At 41.0% G+C, this 23,565-nt stretch overlaps 1 protein-coding gene across 1 annotated transcript in view; it reads left to right on the top strand.

The window, feature by feature from the left end:
- Window positions 1-23,565, top strand: part of AGBL1 (ATP/GTP binding protein like 1) — a 103,094-nt gene that overhangs the window by 24,845 nt on the left and 54,684 nt on the right. Inside the window, exons 9-11 of the mRNA XM_032593470.1 lie at window positions 243-391; window positions 1,870-1,957; window positions 17,866-18,010. Of these exons, the coding sequence (XP_032449361.1) occupies window positions 243-391; window positions 1,870-1,957; window positions 17,866-18,010 (382 nt within the window). The remainder of the gene's footprint in view (window positions 1-242; window positions 392-1,869; window positions 1,958-17,865; window positions 18,011-23,565) is intronic.

Raw genomic sequence — 23,565 nt, 5'->3', positions numbered from 1 at the left:
AAAAAGATATGCTACAGTTGCATAATTGATTCTCTTAATACCACGAGCCTGCTCTCCTCTCCCCAAATTTCTATAGCCAGTGTGTCTGATATTGTGAGGTAAGTATGATCGTTGTAACTTACTGGCCAGCTGAGATCCTGGGTCTTAGATCTGTCATCTAGAATCTGACGTTTGTAGGCTCTTCAGTGTTGGAAGTTACCTCAAAGACTCTTAGCCCTCCAATCTTGCTTCTGACTTTGCAGGCTGGAATATGACTTGCTGGTCAATGCTGATGTGAATAGCAGCCAACATCAACAGTGGTTCTACTTCAAGGTGAGCGGCATGAGAGCTGCTGTTCCGTACCGCTTCAACGTCATCAACTGTGAGAAGCCCAACAGCCAGTTTAATTACGGTATGAGCTCTTGGGGAACAGAGGTCTTCTGGCTAACACCAGGAATGATGCCCCTCTGGTTGTTTGGATTATTACTGGAAGCTCTGTTTGGGTTCCCAAAGGGTTTGAAGTTGGGCTGAATGTTTTGGTCCCAGACGTGGCAAGGTGGTGGCCATCTTATGGCAAACAGCCACCATGGAAGGCAGTCTGGAAGTTCCACTCTGCTGTGGCATGTTAACGCCATACACAACATTCCACCCCTTCCTGACTACCTTGCCCCACCTTGAACTTTTTGAGGTCCTTGAGCACTCTCATTTATTCCTTCTCTCCATCGCCTAAATCCTACAGTAGCAAATATACTGACCTATTTGCCCCAGACAGGAAAACAGCGCAATCCAATTGGACAACGCTGATTTAAACTCCAAGAAAACATGGGGAAAGTTCAAATTCTACTGAATACCTGTGGCCATTTTGGAGGAGAGATTTAAGGGACAAATTGACTAGCAGCCCACATTTATTTTGAACATTTCCAGGAATGGAAAATGATGCGTGTTAGTGCTAGGTCATATCCTAATTTATTGAGTGGCTTTGAGTAAGGAATAAATGTTCCCATACCTCTATGTCTGCACACAGGTTACCGCCTCTATTTTGTACTGACTAAATAGACTCTTTTAAATAGAAAGAGAAAATATGAACCTCAGCTCTTGCATTTGCTCTGTATGGTTGCTGTAACAAATTGTCACAAACTTGGTGGCTTAAAACAAGATGGATTTACTCTCTTACAATTCCAGAGTCCGGAAGTCCAAAGTCAGTTTCACTGGGCTACAGTCAAGGTGCCAGAAAGGCCATTCTCCCTCTGGAGCATCTTGGGGATTTTCTTTTTTCTTTTTTTTCCCCCCAGCTTTTTTTTTTTTTTTGATTTATTTATTTTTGAGAGAGAGAGATAGAGCACAAGTGGGGGAGGGGTAGAGAGAGAGAAGGAGACACAGAATCCAAAGCAGGCTCCAGGCTCTGAGCTGTCAGCACAGAGCCTGATGCGGGGCTCGAACCCACAAACCGTGAGATCATAACCTGAGCTGAAGTCAGACGCTCAACTGACTGAGCCACCCAGGCACCCCTCCCCCCAGCTTTTGGAGCTAAGTTCCTCATATCCCTTGGCTTATGGCTCCTTGTTCCACCTTTAAAGCTGATAGCATAGCCTCTCCCAGTCTCTTTCTGCCTGCTTCAATCACATGGCTTTTCCTGGGCAGTCGAACTTCCCTCTCCCTCCCTCTTATGAGGACATAAATGATTGCATTTAGGGCCCACCAGGATAATCTCCCCATCTCAAGATCTTTAATTTAATCACATCTATGAAATCCCTTTTGCCATCCAAGGTACCATTCATGGGTTCCAGGGGTTAGGATCTGGCTATCTTGGAGGGCCATGATTCGGAGGACCACAACCCTCTTTCCGTTCCCTCTTTCCCCAGCGATTAATCCTGCCTTTGTTCCATGCAGGAATGCAGCCAACTCTGTATTCTGTGAAGGAGGCTCTTCTTGGCAGACCCACCTGGATACGGATGGGCTATGAAATCTGCTATTACAAGTAAGTCACAGTGTTGCTAGCTTCCTTTCCTCTGCTCTTTCATTCTTCCTCAATTTCCTGCTCTTCACGTTGATCTTATAAACCTCAGCCGTCTCTGCTTGTCTGCTGCACTTGTCTCTGTTCCGATGGCAAATGCCCTTCAGAAGCGCAGGCATGTTAAATGGCACCGGCAGTGGAACCCAAGAAATCATTTTTTTAATGTTTATTTATTTCTTTTTGAGAGAGAGAGAGTGTGCGAGCAGGGAAGGAGCAGAGAGAAAGGGAGACAGAGAATCCCAAGCAGGCTCTGCGCTGTCAGCACAAAGCTCAATGTGGGGCTTGAACTGATGAAGGGTGAGATCATGACCTGAGCTGAAACCAAGAATCAGATACTTAACTGACTGAGCCACCCAGGCACCCCCAAGAAATCTTTTGATTTTCAGAAAACTCACCTGTCCTCACTTAGACAAATTGAAACTCTTAGACCTTGTTGTTGTACATTAGAACTTGTACATACTCAACCTGTGGTTAGTACATCAAGCTTCAGTACCTTGACCTCTTTCCACGTATCCTGGCGAACAAAAATTCTGAGATGTTCTGGCCTGTTCTTACTCAGCCAGTGCTTCAGTTTTCTGAAGTAGATGGGAGTGGGTCTGTGACAGATATACCTAAGGGACTACTCCTCCACAGCAAGATGATGTTTTGGAAAAAACAAAAGAGGGAGCATTTCCAGAATTCATCTTCAACCCTTGATCAGTAGCCAGGTTCATCAATTTATTCTGCAAGGTTGTAATGAAATCTAAATTATCCATATCTGTTGATAAAAGAAATGGATTCCCAAGCCATGAATTGCTCATTTGTGCATTTTCTTTTGATGGAAAGTAAAATACAAATTCATAAGATAAAAGAAGGAGAGGAATTGTTAGGACAGGCAGGAAATAGGTAATTAATTATTAGCTCACTGCTAGCTTCTTGTAAAAACTGATAGGCTAGCACTTGTTTTCTTAGATAAAGCAAGTTGTAGCTCTTTCTGATATTATGAGTATTATCAGACATTCTGGAGTTTAGTATTGTTATTAATAATCAAAAAGAAAGAGAGTGTATCCTCTCATGCCTTTTGGCTTTTGAGACTGAGGACAGGAGCACTGATAGATAGGAAAGGTCAGGAATTGTGTTGCTCCATCAGACATAAAGGCAAAAATCACCATAGAGATAAGTCCAGTCTACAAAATACAGAACTGGGCTGACTTACATTTGTAATAAAAGAGTTGGCCATCTTCAACCCTTGATGTATTAGGATATGGACCTGGGTGATATTTTCATTATATTCTTTAGAATAACAGCAAAATGTTATAGTTTCGTTGGTATTCCATTCACCTATATGGCAATTACTCCCTGGCCTACATATCTAGCAACTGTCCGGATCTGTATATGTTCCAAAGAGGTTTAGACTAAAATTCATCTCCAGTTGGTAGAAGCCAACAGCTGCAGGGAGAAACAGTGGAAACCTAAATTTGAACCTTGGTGTGTCCTGTGAAAATAGTAACGCTAAATACACATGAAAGATCCGGCTTGCCACCTGCTTGGATCTGGAGCTTAGTTAAGAGATTGGACAAACACAACATTCAGTATTCTCTCCCAGTGGAGAAGAACTCTCCCCAGAGGCTGCTTCTCTGGGAGGCGGGGAATAAAGAGCAGGCTTGTGGGGACTGAGCACTGAGCATCTGCCAGAGAGAGAGGGAGGAAGAAGCCACACATGCAAAAGCTCAGCCTTGGCCTAAAGGAAAGCCAACATTAATGTTAATAGCTGTTAGTTAGATTCATTAACAAGACAATTGTTATGTGATTAAAGAGCAACAGAGGGGTACCATGAAAACCATGAATGTGTAATGTAATTCATTTTTCATATTGCAGTCATGAATACAACAGAGATGAATGGATAAGATTGCTACATTGTAACATAGTTTGTTTTACAATTATTCACCACATTATGTTAACATATTTCCAATAATGGGATTTAATGACAGGATAGATGTGTGTGTCTCTATTCAGCCACAACTCAGGACACCTCTCCCTATTGTAGAATGCCTTGGATTATGTAACATGTTTCTCCCTTTTTACCCATCAATGTCTTTGAGTTGATCTGCTTTCAATGATGTGTTTGCATCACCCCTGCCTTTATTCTCTATGGTGTATTACTTTGAGAGAACGTTACCTCCTTATTTCTCCATGTTTCCAAAATGTCATCAGAAACTCAGAAGTTCTATTTCTTTTTTTTTTTTAAGTTTATTTATTTATTTTGAGAGAGAAAGACAGAGAGAGTGAGCAGGGGAGGGGCAGAGAGAAGGAGAGACAGAAACCCAAGCAGGCTCTACACTGTCAGCACAAAGCTTGAAGCAGGATTCTAACTCATGAACCGTGAGATCATGACCTGAGCTGAGATCAAGAGTCAGCTACTTAACTGCCTGAGCCATCCAGGCACCCCAGAAGTTCTGTTTCTATTATGCTATTAAGTTCCTAGATTTAGTACGATGTCCTAAAGGGGGTCCTAGGGTGCTTATTATACCTGAGTACATATGTGGAAGGGTAGAGGAGAAACAGACACTTGAAAGGAATGAGATACTCATTTCCTTCACAAAGTGACAAAAACAGTGATCAGTGAAGAATATGGGCTGACAGCCTTGTGGGTCTGGTTGTCATCAGTTTGAAAGTGATCTCCTGCTTGTTTTGATAAGATATAGTCATGCATGTACTTGTAATATAAATCTGTTCCTAAATTATTTTAATCACTTATGCATGCATTACTATACTAATATATATGTTGGAAGACACGCAAAGAGTTAAAATCGTAAATGACGAAAAAAAAGATGGAACAAATAATAACTGCAAAGGTTTACCTAGTTGTTATATCTTTATTCTTTTTTTAAAAGTTTTTTAGTTTATTTATTTTGGAGATAGAGAGCGGAGGCGCACGTGCAAGTGGGTGGTGGGGGGAGGCAGAGAGAGAGGAAGAGAGAAAGAGTCCCAAGCAGGCTCTGAGCTGTCAGTGCAGAGCCCGATGTGGGGTTCAGAACCCACAAACTGTGAGATCACGACCTGAGCTGAAACCAAGAGTCAGGTGCTTAACTGAGCCACCCAGATGCCCCTCTAGTTGTTGTATCTTTTTTAAAAAAAATTTATCTGTCATTTTTTAGAATTTACATCCAAATTAGTTAGTATATAGTGCAACAATGATTTCAGGAGTAGATTCCTTAGTGCCCTTTACCCATTTAGCCCATCCACCCTCCCACAACCCTTCCAGTAACCCTCAGTTTGTTCTCCATGTTTATGAATCTCTTCTGTTTTGTCCCCCTCCCTTTTTTTATATTTTTTTTGTTCCCTTATTTTTCTTCCCTTCCTTTGTTCTTATATTTGTTCCCTTCCCTTATTTTCATCTGTTTTGTCTCTTTAAGTCCTCATATGAGTGAAGTCATGATTTTTGTCTTTCTCTGACTAATTTCACTTAGCATAATGCCCTCCAGTTCCATCCACGTGCTTGCAAATGGCAAGATTTCATTCTTTTTGGTTGCCGAGTAATACTCCATTTTGTGTGTGTGTGTGTGTGTGTGTGTGTGTGTGTATACCACATTTTTTTGATCCATTCATCCATCGATGGACATTTGGGCTCTTTCCATACTTTGGCTATTGTTGATAGTGCTGCTATAAACACTGGGGTGCATGACCCTTTGAAACAGCACACCTGTATCCCATGGATAAATGCCTAGTAGTGCAATTTGTGGGTCGTAGGGTAGTTCTATTTTCAGTTTTTTGAGGAACCTCTATACTGTTTTCCAGAGTGGCTACACCAGCATTGCCACCAACAATGCAAAAGAGATCCTCTTTCTCCGCATCCTTGCCAACATCTGCTGTTGCCTGAGTTGTTAATGTTAGCCATTCTGACAGGTGTAAGGTGATATCTCATTGTGGTTTTGATTTGTATTTCCCTGGTGATGAGTGATGTTGAGCATTTTTTCATGTGTCGGTTGGCCATCTGGATGTCTTCCTTGGAGAAGTGTCTATTCATGTCTTTTGCCCATTTCTTCACTGGATTGTTTTTTGGGTGTTGAGTTTGATAAGTTCTTTATAGATTTTGGATACTAATCCTTTATCTGATATGTCATCTGCAAATATCTTCTCCCATTCTTTCGGTTGCCTTTTAGTTTTGCTGATTGTTTCCTTCGCTGTGCAGAAGCTTTTTATTTTGATGAGGTCCCAGTAGTTCATTTTTGCTTTTGTTTCCCTTGCCTCTGAAGACATGTTGAGTAAGAAGTTGCTGTGGGCAAGATCAGAGAGGTTTTGCCTGCTTTCTCCTCGAGGATTTTGATGGCTTCCTGTCTTACATTGAGGTCTTTCATCCATTTTGAGTTTATTTTTGTGTATGGTGTAAGAAAGTGGTCCAGGTTCATTCTACTGCATGTCACTGCCCAGTTTTCCCAGCACCACTTGTTGAACAGACTGTCTTTATTCCATTAGACATTCTTTCCTGCTTTGTCAAAGATTAGTTGGCCATATGTTTGTGGGTCCATTTCTGGGTTCTGTATTCTGTTCCATTGATCTCAGTGTCTGTTCTTGTGCCTGTACCATACTGTCTTGATGATTACAGCTTTGTAGTATAGCTTGAAGTCTGGGATTGTGATGCCTCCAGCTTTGGTTTTCTTTTTCAAGATCTCTTTGGCTATTTGGGGCCTTTTCTGGTTCCATACAAATTTTAGGATTATTTGTTCTAGCTCTGTGAAGAATGCTGGTGTTACTTTGATAGGAATCGCATTGAATATGTAGATAGCTTTGGGTAGTATTGACATTTTAACAATGTTTGTTCTTCCTATCCAAGAGCATGGAATATTTTTCCATTTTTTTGTGTCTTCTTCAATTTCTTTCATAACTTTTCTATAGTTTTCAGTGTATAGATTTTTCACCTCTTTGGTTAGATTTATTCCTAGGTATTTTATGGTTTTTTGTGCAACTGTAAATGGGATTGATTCCTTAATTTCTCTTTCTGTCGCTTGATTGTTGGTGCAACAATGGGAATGCAACTGATTTCTGTGCGTTAATTTTATATCCTGCAACTTTGCTGAATTCGTGAATCAATTCTAGCAGTTTTTTGGTGGAATCCTTTGGGTTTTCCCTATAAAGTATCATGTCATCTGCAAAGAGTGAAAGTTTGACCTCCTCCTGGCTGATTTGGATGCCTTTTATTTCTTTGTGTTGTCTGATTGCAGAGGCTAAGACTTCCAATACTATGTTGAATAACAGTGGCAAGAGTGGATATCTCTGTCTTATTCCTGACCTTAGGGGGAATGCTGTCAGTTTTTCCCCATTGAGGATGATATTAGCGTTGGGTCGTTCACATATGGCTTTTATGACCTCGAGGTATGCTCCTTCTATCCCTACTTTCTTGAGTGTTTTTATCAAGGAAGGATGCTGTATTTTGTCAAGTGCTTTCTCTGCATCTATTGAGAAGATCATATGGTTCTTGTCCTTTCTTTTATTGATGTGATGCATCACGTTCATTGTTTTGTGGATATTGAACCAGCCCTGCATCCCAGGTATAAATCCCACTTGGTCGTGGTGAATAATTTTTTTAATGTATAGTTGGATCTGGTTGGCTAATGTCTTGTTGAGGATTTTTGAATCCATGTTCGGGGCACCTGGGTGGCACAGTCGGTTAAGCGTCCGACTTTAGCCAGGTCACGATCTCGTGGTCCATGAGTTCGAGCCCCGCATCAGGCTCTGGGCTGATGGCTCAGAGCCTGGAGCCTGTTTCCGGTTCTGTGTCTCCCTCTCTCTCTGCCCCTCCCCCGTTCATGCTCTGTCTCTCTCTGTCCCAAAAATAAATAAACGTTGAATCCATGTTCATCAGGGAAATTGGTCTAGAGTTCTCCTTTTTAGTGGAGTCTCTGTCTGGTTTTGGAATCAAGGTAATGCTGGCTTCGTAGAAAGAGTTTGGAAGTTTTCCTTCCATTTCTATTTTTTGGAACACCTTCAGGAGAATAGGTGTTAACTCTTCCTTAAATGTTTGGTAGAATTCCCCTAGAAAGCTATCTGGGCCTGGACTCTTGTTTTTTGGGAGAGTTTTGATTACTAATTCGATTTCCTTACTGGTTATGGGTCTGTTCAAATTTTCTATTGCTTCCTGTTTCAGTTTTGGTAGTGTATATGTTTCTAGGAATTTGTCCATTTCTTCCAGATTTCCCATTTTATTGCCATATTATTGTTTGTATTTCTGCTGTGTTGGTTGTGATTTTATTTATTTGGGTCCTTTCCTTTTTCTTTTTTATCAAACTGCCTAGTGATTTATCAATTTTGTTAATTCTTTCAAAGAACCAGCCTCTGGTTTCATTGATCTGTTCTACTTTTTTTGTTTGTTTGTTTTGATAGCATTAATTTCCAGTCTAATCTTTATTATTTCCTGTCTTCTGCTGGTTTGGGGTTTTATTTGCTGTTCTTTTTCCAGCTCTTTAAGGAATAAGGTTAGGTTGTGTATCTGAGACGTTTTTTCCTTCTTTAGCAAGGCCTGGATTGCTATATACTTTCCTTTTATGACCACCTTTGCTGCATCCCAGAGGTTTTGGGTTGTGGTGTTATTATATTCATTGGCTTCCACATACGTTTTAATTTCCTCTTTAACTGCTTAGTTAGCCTATTCATTCTTTAGTAGGATGTTCTTCAGTCTCCAAGTATTTGTTAACTTTCCAAATTTTTTCTTGTGGTTGATTTCGAGTTTCATAGTGTTGTGGACTGAAAATATGCATGTTATGATCTCAGTCTTTTTGTACTTGCTGAGGGCTGATTTGTGTCACAGTATGTGGTTTATTCTGGAGATCGTTCCATGTGCACTGGAGAAGAATGTATATTCTGCTGCTTTAGGATGAAATGTTCTGAATATATCTGTTAATTCTATCTGGTCCAGTGTGTCAGTCACAGCCATTGTTTCCTTGTTGATTTTTCTATTAGATGATCTGTCCATTGCTGTGAGTGGGGTGTTGAAATCTCCTACTATTATTATCAAGGAGTTTCTTTATGTTTGTGATTGATTGATTTATATATTTGGGTTCCTGCACATTTGGTGCATAAATGTTTACAATTGTTAGGTTTTCTTGGTGGATAGACCCCTTAATTATGATATAATGCCCTTCTGTATCTCTTGTTACAGTCTTTATTTTAAAGTTTAGATTGTCTGATATAACTATGGCTACTCTGGCTTTCTTTTGTTGACCATTAGCATGATAGATGGTTCTCCATCCCCTTACTTTCAATCTGAAGGTGTGTTTAGGTCTAAAGTGGGTCTTTTGCAAACAGCATATAGATGGATCTTGTTTTCTTATCCATTCTGTTACCCTATGTCTTTTAATTGGAGCATTGAGTCCATTGACGTTCAGAGTGAGTACTGAAAGATAGGAATTTATTGCCATTATGTTGCTTGTAGAGTTGGAGTTTCTGGTGGTATTCTCTGGTCCTTTCTAGTCTTTGTTGCTTTTGGTCTTTATTTGTTGGTTTGGGTTTCTTTTTTTTTTTTTTTTTCATCTTTTCTCCCCTCAGAGAGTCCCCCTTAAAATTTCTTGCAGGGCTGGTTAAGTAGTCACAAACTCCTGTATTTTTTGTTTGTCTGGGAAACTTTTTATCTCTCTTTCTATTTTGAGTGACAGCCTTGCTGGATAAAGAATTCTTGGCTACATATTTTTCTGATTCAGCACATTTAATATATCCTGCCACTCCTTTCTGGCCTTCCACGTTTCTGTGGTAGGTCTGCTGCAAACCTTATCTGTCTTCCCTTGTAGGTTAGGGACTTTTTTCCCCTTGCTGCTTTCATGATTCTCTCCTTGCCTGAGTATTTTGTGAATTTGACTATGATGTGACTTGTTGATGGATGTGTTTTTTTTTTTTTTTTTTTGAGTCTAATGGGGGTCCTCTGTGCTTCCCAGATTTTGATGTCTGTGTCTTTCCCCAGGTTAGGAATGTTTTCCACTATGATTTGCTCACATAACCCTTCTACCCCTATTTCTCTCTCTTCCTCTTCTGGGACCCCTATGATTCTGTTGTTGTTCCTTTTTAATGTGTCACCTATTTCTCTAATTCTTAAATCGTGCTCTTTTGCCTTAATCTCCCTCTTTTTTTCTGCTTCGTTATTCTCTATAAGTTTGTCTTCTACATCACTGATTCTCTGTTTTGCCTCATCCATCCTTGCTGCCGCTGCATCCATCTGTGATTGCAGCTCAGTTATAGCATTTTTAATTCCATTCTTGCTATTTTTTGCTTCTTTTATCTCTGCAGAAAGGGATTCTAATCTGTTTTCGACTCCAGCTAGTATTCTTATTATTGTGATTCTAAATTCTGGTTCAGACATCTCGCTTGTATCTGTGTTGGTTAAATCTTTGGCTGTCGTTCATTTGTGCTTTTTCTTTTGGGGTGAATTCCTTCGTTTTGTCATTTTGAAGGGAGAAAAGGAATTAATAAGGTAGACAAATTGAAATTAAAAAATTAAAATTAAAAAAATATTAAAATTAAAAATTACACACACACACAAATTGAATAGATGATGCTAGATCCTAGGTGTGTTTTGGTCTGGGTGTTGAAAGTGGTTTGAAAGATTAGAGAAAAAAAAATGGGGGGGGGAGAAAAAAAAAGGAAATCGTTTGAGAATTTGAAAAAATGCATACACTGAAGTAGCCTAAAATTAGATGATGGGGGTAAAATAGAATTTGAAAAAATATACACAAGAGTGAAGAATATAGTAGAAAAAAATTAAAGAAAAATATTTGTAGTAAAAATTAAAAATAAATATGAGTTTGTCTTTTTTTGCATTCAAGAAAAAAGAAAAGAAATGAAAAAGAAAAAGATAAAAAAAGAAAGAAAAAAAAGGAAACCATTTGAGAATTTGAAAAAAATGTATTCACTGAAGTAGACTAAAATGAGATGATGAGGGTAAAATAGAATTTGAAGAAATATACACAAAAGTAAAGACTATAGTATAAAAAATTAAAAATATTTTTAATAAAAATTAAAAAATATGAATTTTTTATTTTTCTGTATTTAAGAAAAAAGAAATGAAAAAGAGAAAAAAGATAAAAAAGAAAAAAAGAAAAAAGCAATCGTTTGAAAATTTGAAAAAAGTGAATACACTGTAGTAGACTAAAAATGATGCAAGTAAAATAGAATTTGAAAAAAATTACATAAAAGGAAAAAATATAGTAATAAAAATTAATAAAAATATTTTTAATAGGAATTGAATGTAAAAATGAAGTTTTTCTCTTCATTCAAGAAAAAGAAAAACGAAAAAGAGAAAAGAAAGGAAAAAAACAGAAATTATTTAAAAATTTGAAAAGTTGAATACACTGAAGTAGACTAAAACAAAGTGATAGAAGTAAAATAGAATGTGAAAAAATTTACACAAAAGTAAAAAATATAGTAACAAAAATTAAAGAAAAATATTTTTAATAAAAATTGAAAATAAAAATGAATTTTTTCTCTTTCTGTATTCAAGAAAAGAATTGTAAAAGAGAAAAAGAAAATAGTAAAAAAAAGAAAGAAAATTGAGTAGGTGAACTTGCTAACAGATTGAAGTAGGACTGAAATTGCTTCATTTTCCCCTAGAAGTCAGTGTATGTAGCTCTTTATGGTCCATAAACTAAGCCGGCGGTGAGACTTGTGTTCTTCAAGAGTGAAGTCGGCCTGGTTGGGCGGGGCTCAGTGTAACAGCTCCGCTCTCCACTAGATGGCGCTGCTAGCCTACTGGGGCGGAGTGTTGCCGCGCTCTTAGGTGCGTGTGCGTATGCGTATGCACATGCGCTGGAGAGGTGAAAATGCCTCCACCCAGCCACCTGGTCTGTTCTCCTGGGTCAGCAATAGCGCACTTCTCTGTCTTCAGCTTTTGTCCACTCCCTGCTTTTTCCCTCTCCGTGACCAGGCCCCAGGTCGTACCTCTCTCCTGAGTTTTGTCTCAGACGGGGCATGTTTTCCCCGGCCCCTTACTTCCGAAGGACTGTGGCTTTGAGCCGTTCCGCCCCTCTGCGGGAGGGTCTCACCGAGCAATGGCCGAACGTCGGCTGCACCCAGGAACGCCTGCTGGACCCTGCTGCTGCCGATGCCCCGAGACTGCGGCCAGGTGCCAGCCCGCCCCAGAAAAATTTCACGAGATAGTGTAGCAGCACCGTCTCAGGGATTATGGAAAATCACAACACACGCCTGGCACCAGGCTCTACCCTTAATGACCTTGTTCCAGCACCAGCGAATGTGGCCGTTTTCTGGGGTCTGCTGGGACCGGGTGGCTTCAACAGTCTCTACCGAGTGTCCTTCCAGCAGTGGAACTGCTTTTCCCCGTGTGGCCCGAGAACCTCCCGGACCCCACTCTGCTCCTGGGGATTCGCTCTTCCCACCAGAGCAACACCAGGTATCGAGCTGCGGAGTTGCAGCCTTTGCGTTCCCCTTGTTTACAGTCTTAATGGAATTAAAACCCTCTCATTTCTTCTTTCTTTCTCCCTTTTTAGTTTAGTCCCTGCGGCTGTTTCCAATTTTCCACCTTCTCTCCAGCTGCTTTTGGGGAGGGATGCTTTTCCCATATTCTCCCCCCGCTCCCCAGTCTCCATCCTCCCCTGAAAAAGCGGTTCCCTACCCTTCACGGCTTCTTGCTCCCCAAACTCACCTCTCCGTGCCACATACCTGCTGTATTCTGTGCTTCCTGTTGTGCAGATTGTTGTGTTAATCCTCCAATCCATTTTCTAGGTGTGTAGGATGGTTCAGTATTGGTCTGGCCGTATTTCATGGACGCGAGACACACAACTTCCATGCTGTTCCGCCGTCTTGGCTCCTCCCTAGTTGTTGTATGTTTATGCTATTGATAACTCAAGGTATATTATACCCTTAGGGTTTACCATGAAAAATACTGTTATCAGTAGCCCTTGGTGTAATTTTAAAAAGATTTTGAATAATTCCCCAGATGTCTTATCTTGTTTTTACACAAATAAGAATCTTTGAGAAAGAGCTAGTGTGAAAAGTACGAGGTACTGGCCATGTCCATTCTCTCGTATTTTGGGCCCTTGGTGCTTAAAATTTAATATTGCTATCAATCTGTGGCTTCTAAGCAGAATTAAAAAAACCCTGATAGTCTGTATTGTGAGGTTTAGTTTAATTTAGGTAATATAATCTATAAATCTAAGGTAGGCTTTTGCAAACTTCACTACGTTGCCAGAAGTTAAAAGTCAAAGAATGAGGGAAGTGTGGAACTCTTCCCATACAGCCATCCTGACACATGAAACTGTAGGTGTAAGATATAATGTGGTGTGCATATTCCAGCCCTGGAAAACAAGAATGGATAAGATTGCTCTACTGAAATTGGTTTTATAACTGTTCATCCCATGAGGTTGACTTGGACGCCATAAGGACAGTAGTGTCTGTCACTGTATTCAACCTCAGACGACTGAGTTTCTTTCTTAGTATCTGGATCATAATACACTGAAGGAAAAATTCTAATATTTTCTCCTATGCACAGTTGACTAATTTGCTCCCCACCGCAGAATACCCTCTCCTCCTCTATCTCATCCCCTTCTCCCACCCACCTTGCAGACCAGTAGGCCAGAAAATAAAAGGGATTCTTGGTGAGGGGCGGGGGCAGGGCATAAAAGGGCAGCCTCCTTTTTCCATGCCTTCCATAAAAGTAAGCAAGGACGGTTTCCGTTTCTGCTTTATTTACTTCCCTGCGGCCTGCTTCTCCCTCTAACGTACACAGCCTCACACCTTTTCGAATTCTTTCCCAGCTCAGGTCTAAAGTAATTTTGGTGCCGAAGGGCAGAGGGAGGGAAGCGGCGTGCTCTGAGTGGCCGTGTAATACACAACAGCTGATCTCTTCTGACATTTATCTCCGCTCTTGAGAGGAGATGGAACAGCTCACTCATGAAGATGAATGTCATACAGGGACTCTGCCATTGTGCATCCTTCCGAGGGATCTCAGGAAGGAGACTTGGCATTGAAGGGAATATTAGTAAAGCTGCGGACACGGGGAAGCTGGTGGCATGGCCGCTCTGCCTTATTAGACCCTGTTAACTGAAATGATGCACCCATGTTAAACAGAGCCAGCACCATTATAAGATTATCTACTTCCCTCTGTATCTTGGCATTTGCTCATTTCATGCATCCACAGGAAAAAAAAAAATGACTTCCCGGCATATTTTTAAGTACAAATGGAAATAGATTGAGTTCGCAAGTATGCATTTGTGTACCTTGCTTCTTGCTTCATTGAAGGTTTTATGATTATAAAAGTGCAGATTCTTCCTAAGACAAATGGTTCAGGGGCTGGAAAAGCAAAGCGTTTTAACTGTGGGATAACTGGCTCGATCCAATCCTGGGTCATCTTTGACCCAACAGGACCTATTGAGGATCCAGCAAATCTGAGAATGCACTTGATTTTCACCAGGCTTCTTCTCCATCTCGAAGAGCAGATCAAGAAGAGAAAGTTCTTGGAATCAAACTTCTACCACTCGTGAGTGGTATGACCTGGGGCAGGTTTTTCCAACCTCAATCTCAGATTCCCCATCTATAAAATGGAGACAATAATGGCATCTCCCCCACGGAGCTGCTCCGAGGAGTACATGAAATGAGGAAAAAAGTGTGTAGAAAGCTGAGGACAGTGTTTGGTACATAGTAGATGTTCAGTGAATGTCAGCAGTTGCTCATAACTAGTAGAAACTTCTTAGCAGCACCAGTGACTTAAAGAGTCAGTGATCGGTTTCATTTTCATGAGCTGTCATCTGCTTTATTTTACATTCCTTCTCTTACATTAGACTTTAAGTTTATAAGCAGCACTAATTTATAAAGACCAAACTTCACATTCTTCCTTGCTAAATTGGGCCAAAAGACTTCTTGTCTTCTTATCCATTCCCAAGAGACAGGTGATACAATAAAAGAAATCTTGGTTTTGGAGTAAGCCCACTTATGGGGTTGAGTCTTGCTTACTAAGCTTTCTGTGTGGAGTTGCTCAAGACGCTTACCTTCTGTGATCCTCAATTTGCCCATCTGTAGAGTGTGGATAGCAACACTTACCTTAAAAAGATACCAGTAGGATTAGAGGTGAAATATATTAGGCATTCTAATTACTACTCCTGGAGTCTTATAGGTCCATTTATTTTACAGACTCAACTGAACAGCTGCTATGTCCAGGTGGTATGCCAAACATGAAGATACACAAATGGATAAGAATAATCCCTGTCATAAAGTGTTAGCAGTGAGGGAGAGACAGAGTGTGGCAAGAAGTGTGTAAAAGGGCAGATAATCAGGAAAGACTTCTTGGAAGAGGAAACCCTTGGGTTGAGTCTTGAAGGAAGACGTAGTCTGAGGAAGAGGGAAAGGGTCTTCTGTACAAAGGAAGAGCTTGGGAAACACTTAAAATATAAAGGATGAATGCTACTACCTTACAAATATCCCCCAGCATATTCTCATCATAACTGGGGAAACAAAAAATGACTTGTTCTTAGAATCTAACTTTATCATGGACAGATTGAATTGTTGCAAGCCAAGTGTTTCACTTTAGGCATTTATTGAACAAGTCACTATGAAGATGGTGATCTTGGGAAAGTGTGGAGGTCCCTGAAGAGGAAAGTTTTTGCTATTAGTAGAGTCATCTCCTGGTGCAGCATGGCCACCAGGAGACTCCAGTGGGGAGACGACATTTGCTTTAGGTTCAGCTAGGGTTTAGACCCCCAAACCAGGGTTGTAATGGAATCTCCTTTAACAGAAACTCATTGTAAGTGGGGTAATGCCCATTTTTTCTTAAATCCCAGCAGTCTGCAACCATTATGGGGAGGGCCGGCTTATCGATGGGGAGCATTTAGTCTTGCCCATGAGAATCTTGCCCACCAAGCTACAGCAGGTGTGTGTGTGTGTGTGTGTGTGTGCATGCATGTGTGCACATGTCATGTGACTTCAGTGTATTTAATAGCATAGTGGGAAGTGTACAAAGAAGCAAGGTTCATGTCCAAGGAGACCACCCCTGTTGGCCCTCAGGGAAATCAATTATACCCGAGGAAAGATGCAGGTTCTGTTTCTAGTGTTAGCAGGTAAAAATCTTGGTATTGGGAAGGCACTAGGTGTTTGCTTCCACCTGACTTTGCCTTCACGAATATGCATATGTGAGCACAGGCGTGTGCTCACATGTGTATTCTATCAGGTGAAACACTCCTCCACATTTTGATTGGTTGTCAACATTTTGATCATTTTGACTGGTTCATTTCATTTCACTTGGTTCTTCTGTTGTGGAGAAGTGTAACTGATCAGTACCCGTTGTTCAGCTAGGTGTAGACCCAACAAGCATTTGCAATGGAGCCTTTTACGAGTAAAATCAGAAAGAGCATCAAAGGTAGAGCATATGTGGCTTTCTGAGCCTTCATCTGCTTCTTCACATACTTTCTAATAGCCAGAGCCTTGACCCTGGAGAAAGTACAGAACTTTGGGGAACTATGGAGAAAGTAGACCCAATTAGGTATCAAGACCCAGATGGCATCATGGGTGAAGATGCCTTGTGGAAGTTTCTAAGGCTGTAGTCACAAAGGAGGGGGGTTCTATTAATGTCATGCTAAAGAGCTACAGGGAGAATGACTTGGGGCTTATACTGTAGGGGGTATCTTCTGTCCCTAGAATGACGAGGGCTCCAGGGAGCTGTGCAGGCAGAGGCTGAGGAAAGAGGAATGTGCAGGGCATAGTTTGTGGGACTGCCATTCCTAGTTTTAGAAATATTGAAAAACCACAAAACCACAAGAAATAAGACAGTAGGTTTTTTGTTTCTTTCTTTAGTGTTTGCTTGATTTTTTTTTTTTTTTTTTTGGTGGAGGGTGGCATGTAGGTAGCAAAAAGCCAGAAAGAATAATCTGTGATTTTTACGTTTTGCAAGAACAGAGATTCATTACCTGCTATTTCTTCCCTCTCCCCATCTTTTCCCCCAATAAAACCCAAAAGCCCAACGGACAAGTAAGCCAACATTGTAAATGTTCAAAGGTGGGATTACATCTTTTGGTGTCCGGGTGTATTTTGCATCTTAATGCGGTCTTGATGATAACATTTCTCAGGAAAGCCTGCACAGCTGTCTCAGCATCAACAGGCAAGGTGCGGGCATAACTGGCGGCGTGTGGGGAAAATATTGCTCGGAATGTACTGCTGGGTGCAATTTACTTTGATACTGTTCTCTGAAGTATCAAAATTGGTTCTTCATCTTTGACAAAGGAAAATGTGTACTCTGAAGCTATAAGAAGCCAAACCACATTTGGGGTGACAAATGTATTCCTTTGGGAGGCAAGTATTGTATAGTGGAAAGAACCAAAGCTTTGCAGACAGACCGATCTGGGTTCAAGTCCCATATTGGCCACTTGCTATCCTTGCAACCTTTGACAAATTAATTTTTCTAAGCTTTTGTTTCTTCACCCACAGAATGGGTTGTTGCAAGGATAACATGAGGTGATATGTGTTAAGTGTCGAGTTGGAACTCAATATGTAGCAGTGGTTACTAATAAACTCACTTGGTGGGCAGAAGGGAAAGACAGGCTGTGCTCTATGGGATCTGGGGAGAGGCAGGGGCCTGGGGAACCCACACTGGAGGAATAAAGTGTATGTCTGCCATAGCACCTTAGGATACTCAGAATTATTCACATATCTATTTTCTAGCTCAGTGACTCTATAGGTTTCATTTTCAGACACAGCAAGGAAAGGCTCATGGCATGTATGTCACAATCAGGAGACAGATGGACCTGCCTAGACGCTCTGATTTGGCTCATGACCCGGCAGTTTCTCTGCTTTTTAAATTTCACCCACGTAGTGGTTCAAGTGAAGAACATTTTGCCAGTATATAACATGAGAGGTTTATAGCATCTGGAACCTCTCCCTCATCTTCTCTCTTCTCCTTTCTCTTTTAGAAATCATTATCGCCAGAGCACTGCTGTCACAGGGGGAGCATCTCAGAAGCATTTTTATACCCTCACCTTTGTGGTCAACTTCCCCCACAATGAGGACGCCTGCTACCTGGCCTACCACTATCCCTACACCTATACTGCCCTCATGGTAACTTCCTCTTGACAGTAGCATCCCAGCCGGGCTGAAGAGGCTCTTTGAGGTTTCCCTGGAAACATTCAGGAGACCCTGACATCCTGGGAAGCTGTTACCTTCCTAGGGGAGCCAGGCTTTGCTGTCCCTAACTTGGTGGCTTGATATCTGTGCCATCTTCTTCCCTGGGCAGAGCAGGAGGCTGGGGGCATGACCAGTGATGTTCTGAAGCCCCAAGTAGCACACAGTGCTCCTCGTGGGCATGGCATGGGCAGGAGGCATGGCCATTTCACAGGGGACTCTGTCTTTAAGAAGGATGCAGTCATGAGACTGGAGTGAGATTATCAGGTTGAAATGGGAGTAAAAACCATCAGGTCAGCCAAGAGGCAGATTTGAAGGACATCCCCCGATGGAGAGGAAGGAAGCAGAAGCTGAAAGGGTAAAGATGAAGCTAGGGGACATTCCTCGCGCCCACAAGCAAACAGCAACTTAGGCTTTTCTCGTCAGTGGCTCCCATGGCGGGAGGCGCTGGAAGGATCCAGGGTGCACGAGAGGGGTGGACGAAATGAATGCCGAATCCCTGTAGACAAGGGCCTTAATCTGTTTATGAGAGGACTGTGGTGTCCGTCAGTCCAAACCTGAGGTTAGCATCCCTGCATTCTGTCAGGCTCTGACGAAGTTTCCATAGACAAATTTGAGCAAACTACTGAAACCATGCGTTTTTATGTCATTTGGAAAAGTTGGCAAACTGTCCCTTTCCCCCCAGCAATTTCATGGCTCCCCTGAGGATTAACGAGCTAAAAGTATCTTCTATAAAGCACTCTCATCCTCTGTGTTAACGCAAAATGTTATTAGCAGATTTATAATAATATGTGTTTTATGTGTAAGTGTATCTACTACTTAGCCTGAAGGATGAGCATTTTCATCATAAGGCTGTGATAAGGAGTTGGAAATGGTAATAACCAAGAACATCCTTGCCTTCAAAAGAAATGTTCAGGTATAAATGAAAGTTTTCCTCCATCGAGAAGGCATATCTTAAACCACTTGGCTAACTGCTTCGGGAAAGTGTATCTGCCCTTCTCCCCATATGTTGTCTTGCCTAAAGAGAGATTTTTACTGTTTTCCAGATTGCAAAAGATACACAACTAGTATTATTTGTGTATCGCACTTAGAGATCTCAAGAAGTTAATCCAAGAAATGTGCGTCACGAGCTATGCTGTAACAAGCTATGTTTATTATAAAACATGCTTTTTGCCTCTGGGGACCTAGAGCAGGCAAGATTCATGAGCCCCTTCAACAGTTGCATTTATTGTCTTGCTTGAGAAGCTCTGCATGTGAACAGTCAACTGAGGAAGGGGATTCCTCTTTGCATGTGTGTTTGCCTTTCCTATTGGGGGAACAATCCATGGGTCCCGGACACTATTCTTTAAACTAGTTGGAATATCTTAGACTCTGATGTGATTCTCGGTGGCAGTCAGTATGAGACTTGAGAGCTTGAAGGGGTTTGGGAAATTGTCTAATTCACCCTTATCATTTGCAGATGCAAACATGGAGGCCTAGACACCCCACATCTAGCTAGTGGCCAAGCAGGGAACAGAGCACCAGCCTTTGAAGGCTATTCCTGTGCCCTTCTACTTGACTATAGAAGAGGTGTAGGAGAAACTCAGAAGAACTATTCTGGGATCAGATCAGTGTCCTTCCCTGCTATGATGTACAACCACAGTCCACTTTTACAGGCACACATACTATCAAGTTGTATGATTGTATAATGTACGATGGTTGAGTTCAAGTCACGAACCCATGGTTTTTATCTGCAATGCCAAGTACCATGGATGTGGTACGGCAGGATAGTGTTGTTCCCCAAACACAGTCCCATTCTTTTTTTTTTCTCCCTGAAGTATGTATGTATGTATGTATGTATGTATGTATTTAAAATGCGAGCAGGAGAGGGGCAAAGAGAGAGAAAATCCAAGTAGGCTTCTCACTATTAATGCAGAGCCCAGTGCAGAGCTTGAACTCACAAACCGTGCGATCATGACATATGCTGAAATTGAGAGTTGGACACTTAACCAACTGAACCATGCATTTGCCCCAAACATAGTCTTATTCTTATCCCAGGATGCTCTGATGGGTTCTTGTGAGGTGCCTGTACGTTGCTTTGAAGTGTGTAACTTAAAGTAAGATGCCAAATGCAGTCAAGCCCTGCCTGAAAAAGTGTCAGGTCTTGAATCAACTAGCTGGCACCTCACCAGGACCTGTCAGAGCATCTTGAGATGAGAATGGGACTGTGTTTGGGGAACAACACTATCCAGCTAAACCATATCCATGGCACTAGGTGTTTCAACTAAAAACCGTGGGTTGATGACAGGAACCCAACTATCAGAGATTGTACAACCACACAACGTGGTGGTTGCGTGTACCTATAAAAGCATAGCTACTACAACTATTGTACGTCACAGCTTATGCCTTTAGGGTCCACTGACCTTTTGTGCTCTTGTCAGACCACAGGGTCTGAAGTTTACAATCAACCAATAGCTTAGGAATCAGTAGTCAATGGTGGGGAGATAATTTTGTCTTGAGTGGGGGACAGAAACACAAGAAAAGAGGAACCCCCTCCCCTCCCAGTTACTTGATCTTGATGAGAGGGAAAGAGAGATCTTGTGAATTGATGCTTATTGGCTTGTTGCTTAGCCTATTGACTGGGAATCTTTTCCCGCTGGGGAAGTTTGAGGAGAGTTAATGAAAAAGAGACAAAGGAAAAGGGACACTTTATCGTTTCTCCTAAATGAGTAGAACAGAGTAAGAAAGACATCTGTTACCTGAAAGTGAAAAGTGCATATAGTCACTTTTGGGTTTTACATTTCCAATAATGCATGGTCTTTGTTCTCTCTAGGTTTAACACAATAATTGACTCTATGCCTTCTCTTAAAATCTACTTCCTCCCATCCTGGACACAATGAGTACATTCCATAGTACAAACTAGTCATTTTTATTTTTGGACACATCCTAGGGAGAAATAGTTTTTCTTCCAACAGATCAGTGATAAATTAAATGTGAATGATACCCCAAGGGCAGAATTAACTGCATGTTACTTGGGGGTTATGCTGAGGGGTGGAAAATACATTTCTATGTGGAATTCACAATTTGTAAATCTCTTATAATATGGAGTATGTTTAATAATTACAGACATTTTTATAGTGGAGGACATGTGTATTGGATGTTTTTCAACATGAATACAATTTTGCAATTTAAAAAACTTTATTATTCTCTTATAATAAGAGAATTAGCATTTAGTTCTTTCAAATTGATATCTTCCAGATGCTTGCCAGGAACTCTGTTGGATAATTGTCCAAATTATAATATTAAAATAAAGCAAAAAGAAAGAAATATAATGATATAATTATGAAGCAAGCAAATGGAATTCTATTTTAATCATCCATATCAAGCTGTCAATAATTGCAATGATGGTTCAAGTGTTCACAATACTTTTTAAAGTATCTGGATTATGTTGTGTATTGCCCCTAGGTAGCCAGTAGTATTGGCTGACAATGGGGCCCCAAGAGAGTTTCTGATGGACATTTTAGAGGGTAAGGAAGCAGGATCTCACTGGGAATTTATAACTGTATGAGTTGGCAAGAGATAAAAAGGTGATCATAAGTAGGGTCCATATGTTGGGAGAGGTTAAATTTCCAAAAGTTTGAGCGTGGTTTTTAACCAGACATACACATGTGTGGTGGCCGGTGCTCCCACCATTGTTCTCGGAGGTTAAATAGAGTATAGTGTAGGGTAAGAAAAAGAGAGTGGGAGAAGGAAAGAAAAGAGACAATTAGAATATATTTGCACAGTCTTTTAAAAGGGTGCAGAATATAAAAGCAGTTACTACGTGGGTTATTGTGAAGGCTGAGTTACTTGATACATGGAAGGTGTTAGCCAAGTATGGGCGCGTAGCAAGCAATACTAGATGGTAAGCATCAGGGCATTTAGTCCCTTTTTGATAATGATGCATGATCATTTTCTCCATTGGGCTGATGGGAAGATACCCATTCCATAACATAATAAAATTAAAATTATGTAAAAAATCCAAATAAAAGACCCCAAAGAAATAAATGCCAAGGCTACTTATGGTTGTCTTAGGGTAGTTGATTAAAGTGATTATTTTTTACTCTCTTTTCCAAATCATAAGTAATATAACTTCGTTTATTTTTAAAGGGAAAAGGATCTGAAATTCATGTTTTCTTTCTAATCAGCAAATCTATGAGCAGACACCTAGAGACAAAGCATTTCTCTTCCTTCTTAAAGCAAGTCCATTTAATGTAGAGAGAGAGGCACTAGCGGGCTGGGGCAGTTGGACAGAGCCCATTAGAGCCCTCCTGCAGCAGGCTGTCTGGATCTTATTTAGCTTATACATGTCATCTCTCCTTCTCTTGTGCTGAGAGACCTTCCAGTCTCCGATGAGTGTATTTAAGTGACAACTGAGAACTAGTCTGTATACAAATAAAATAGGCCATCTCCTTAGGGGTGAGCTTTCTTCTGAATTAGGGGCACAGAGAGTACAGCTGTTTAGGGGATAACAATGACAAATGAACGATTTTCAGTGTGGGTACTTCTCACCTTATCAATAGCCATTGCGGGGTAACCTGCTGAGGTCAAGTGAAGTCTTTTCTGGAAGTTTAAAGGAGAAGGGGAGCAGGTAACTCCTGTGGAGAGGCGCCCATAAGGCTGCAGCCTACCTTATCAGCCTGGCGTCTTTCATGGAGAGGTAGAATTTTCTTCTAAGAAGACAACCTCTCAGGGGGTCCCGTAATTGCCTTGAACTCATTCCCATTTTTGTAAAGAAACCCACCCCTGTGGCTTCTGTGGGCTGTGATTATACTTGGTTGTTGGCACATGCATTCAGAAGCCCTGTTTCTCTCATCATTTATCCCAGCCATGTCCAATTACACGTGGCCCTGCTGGATCTGAGATGGGAACATTCACCTCAAAACCATTTTCTGGAGAACAATACAGAGCCATTTCTACAAAAGGAAATCCCACAGAAGTTTATAGGTGGTTTACTTCTGGAAGTCTTCTGTATGACTAGAGCCAGAATAATGCCCTAAGGGTAGAGGTGTTACATATTTGGGGACAGGTGGAACAGGACAGAGATTTCAATGAGGGGATTCGGGGAGATGGTTGCATGAAAAACTACAGTTACAAGAAAATGAGCTTAAGCTAAAAGATGATAGGCATTGTTGAGTGGTGATATTATTAATCATAAAAATAGAATAATCAAACATTTAACAGAGAATTCATAGGAGAAGAAAACTTTGAAATTTTGCTTCCTCCTGCATTTGTTGCTGGGGGACATGCTAAGGCCACAGTGTTGTTTTTGTTATTTGAGTATGGTTGACGCAAAACATTAATTTCATCATACAACATTGTGATTGGACATCTCTGTACATTATGCAGTGCTCACCATTAGTGTAGCTGCTGTCTGTAAGGTGATGCTGTTTTGAAGGGCGGTATTCATGGGCACAATGGTGCTTTTAGTTTTTACTTTTTTTTTTTAACGTTTATTTATTTTTGGGACAGAG

Source organism: Lynx canadensis, chromosome B3 (assembly GCF_007474595.2).
Source record: "Lynx canadensis isolate LIC74 chromosome B3, mLynCan4.pri.v2, whole genome shotgun sequence".
Classification (NCBI taxonomy): Eukaryota; Metazoa; Chordata; class Mammalia; order Carnivora; family Felidae; genus Lynx; species Lynx canadensis.
The sequence above is the reverse complement of the archived record's forward strand: the minus strand, read 5'-3'. Positions and strand labels throughout refer to the sequence as shown.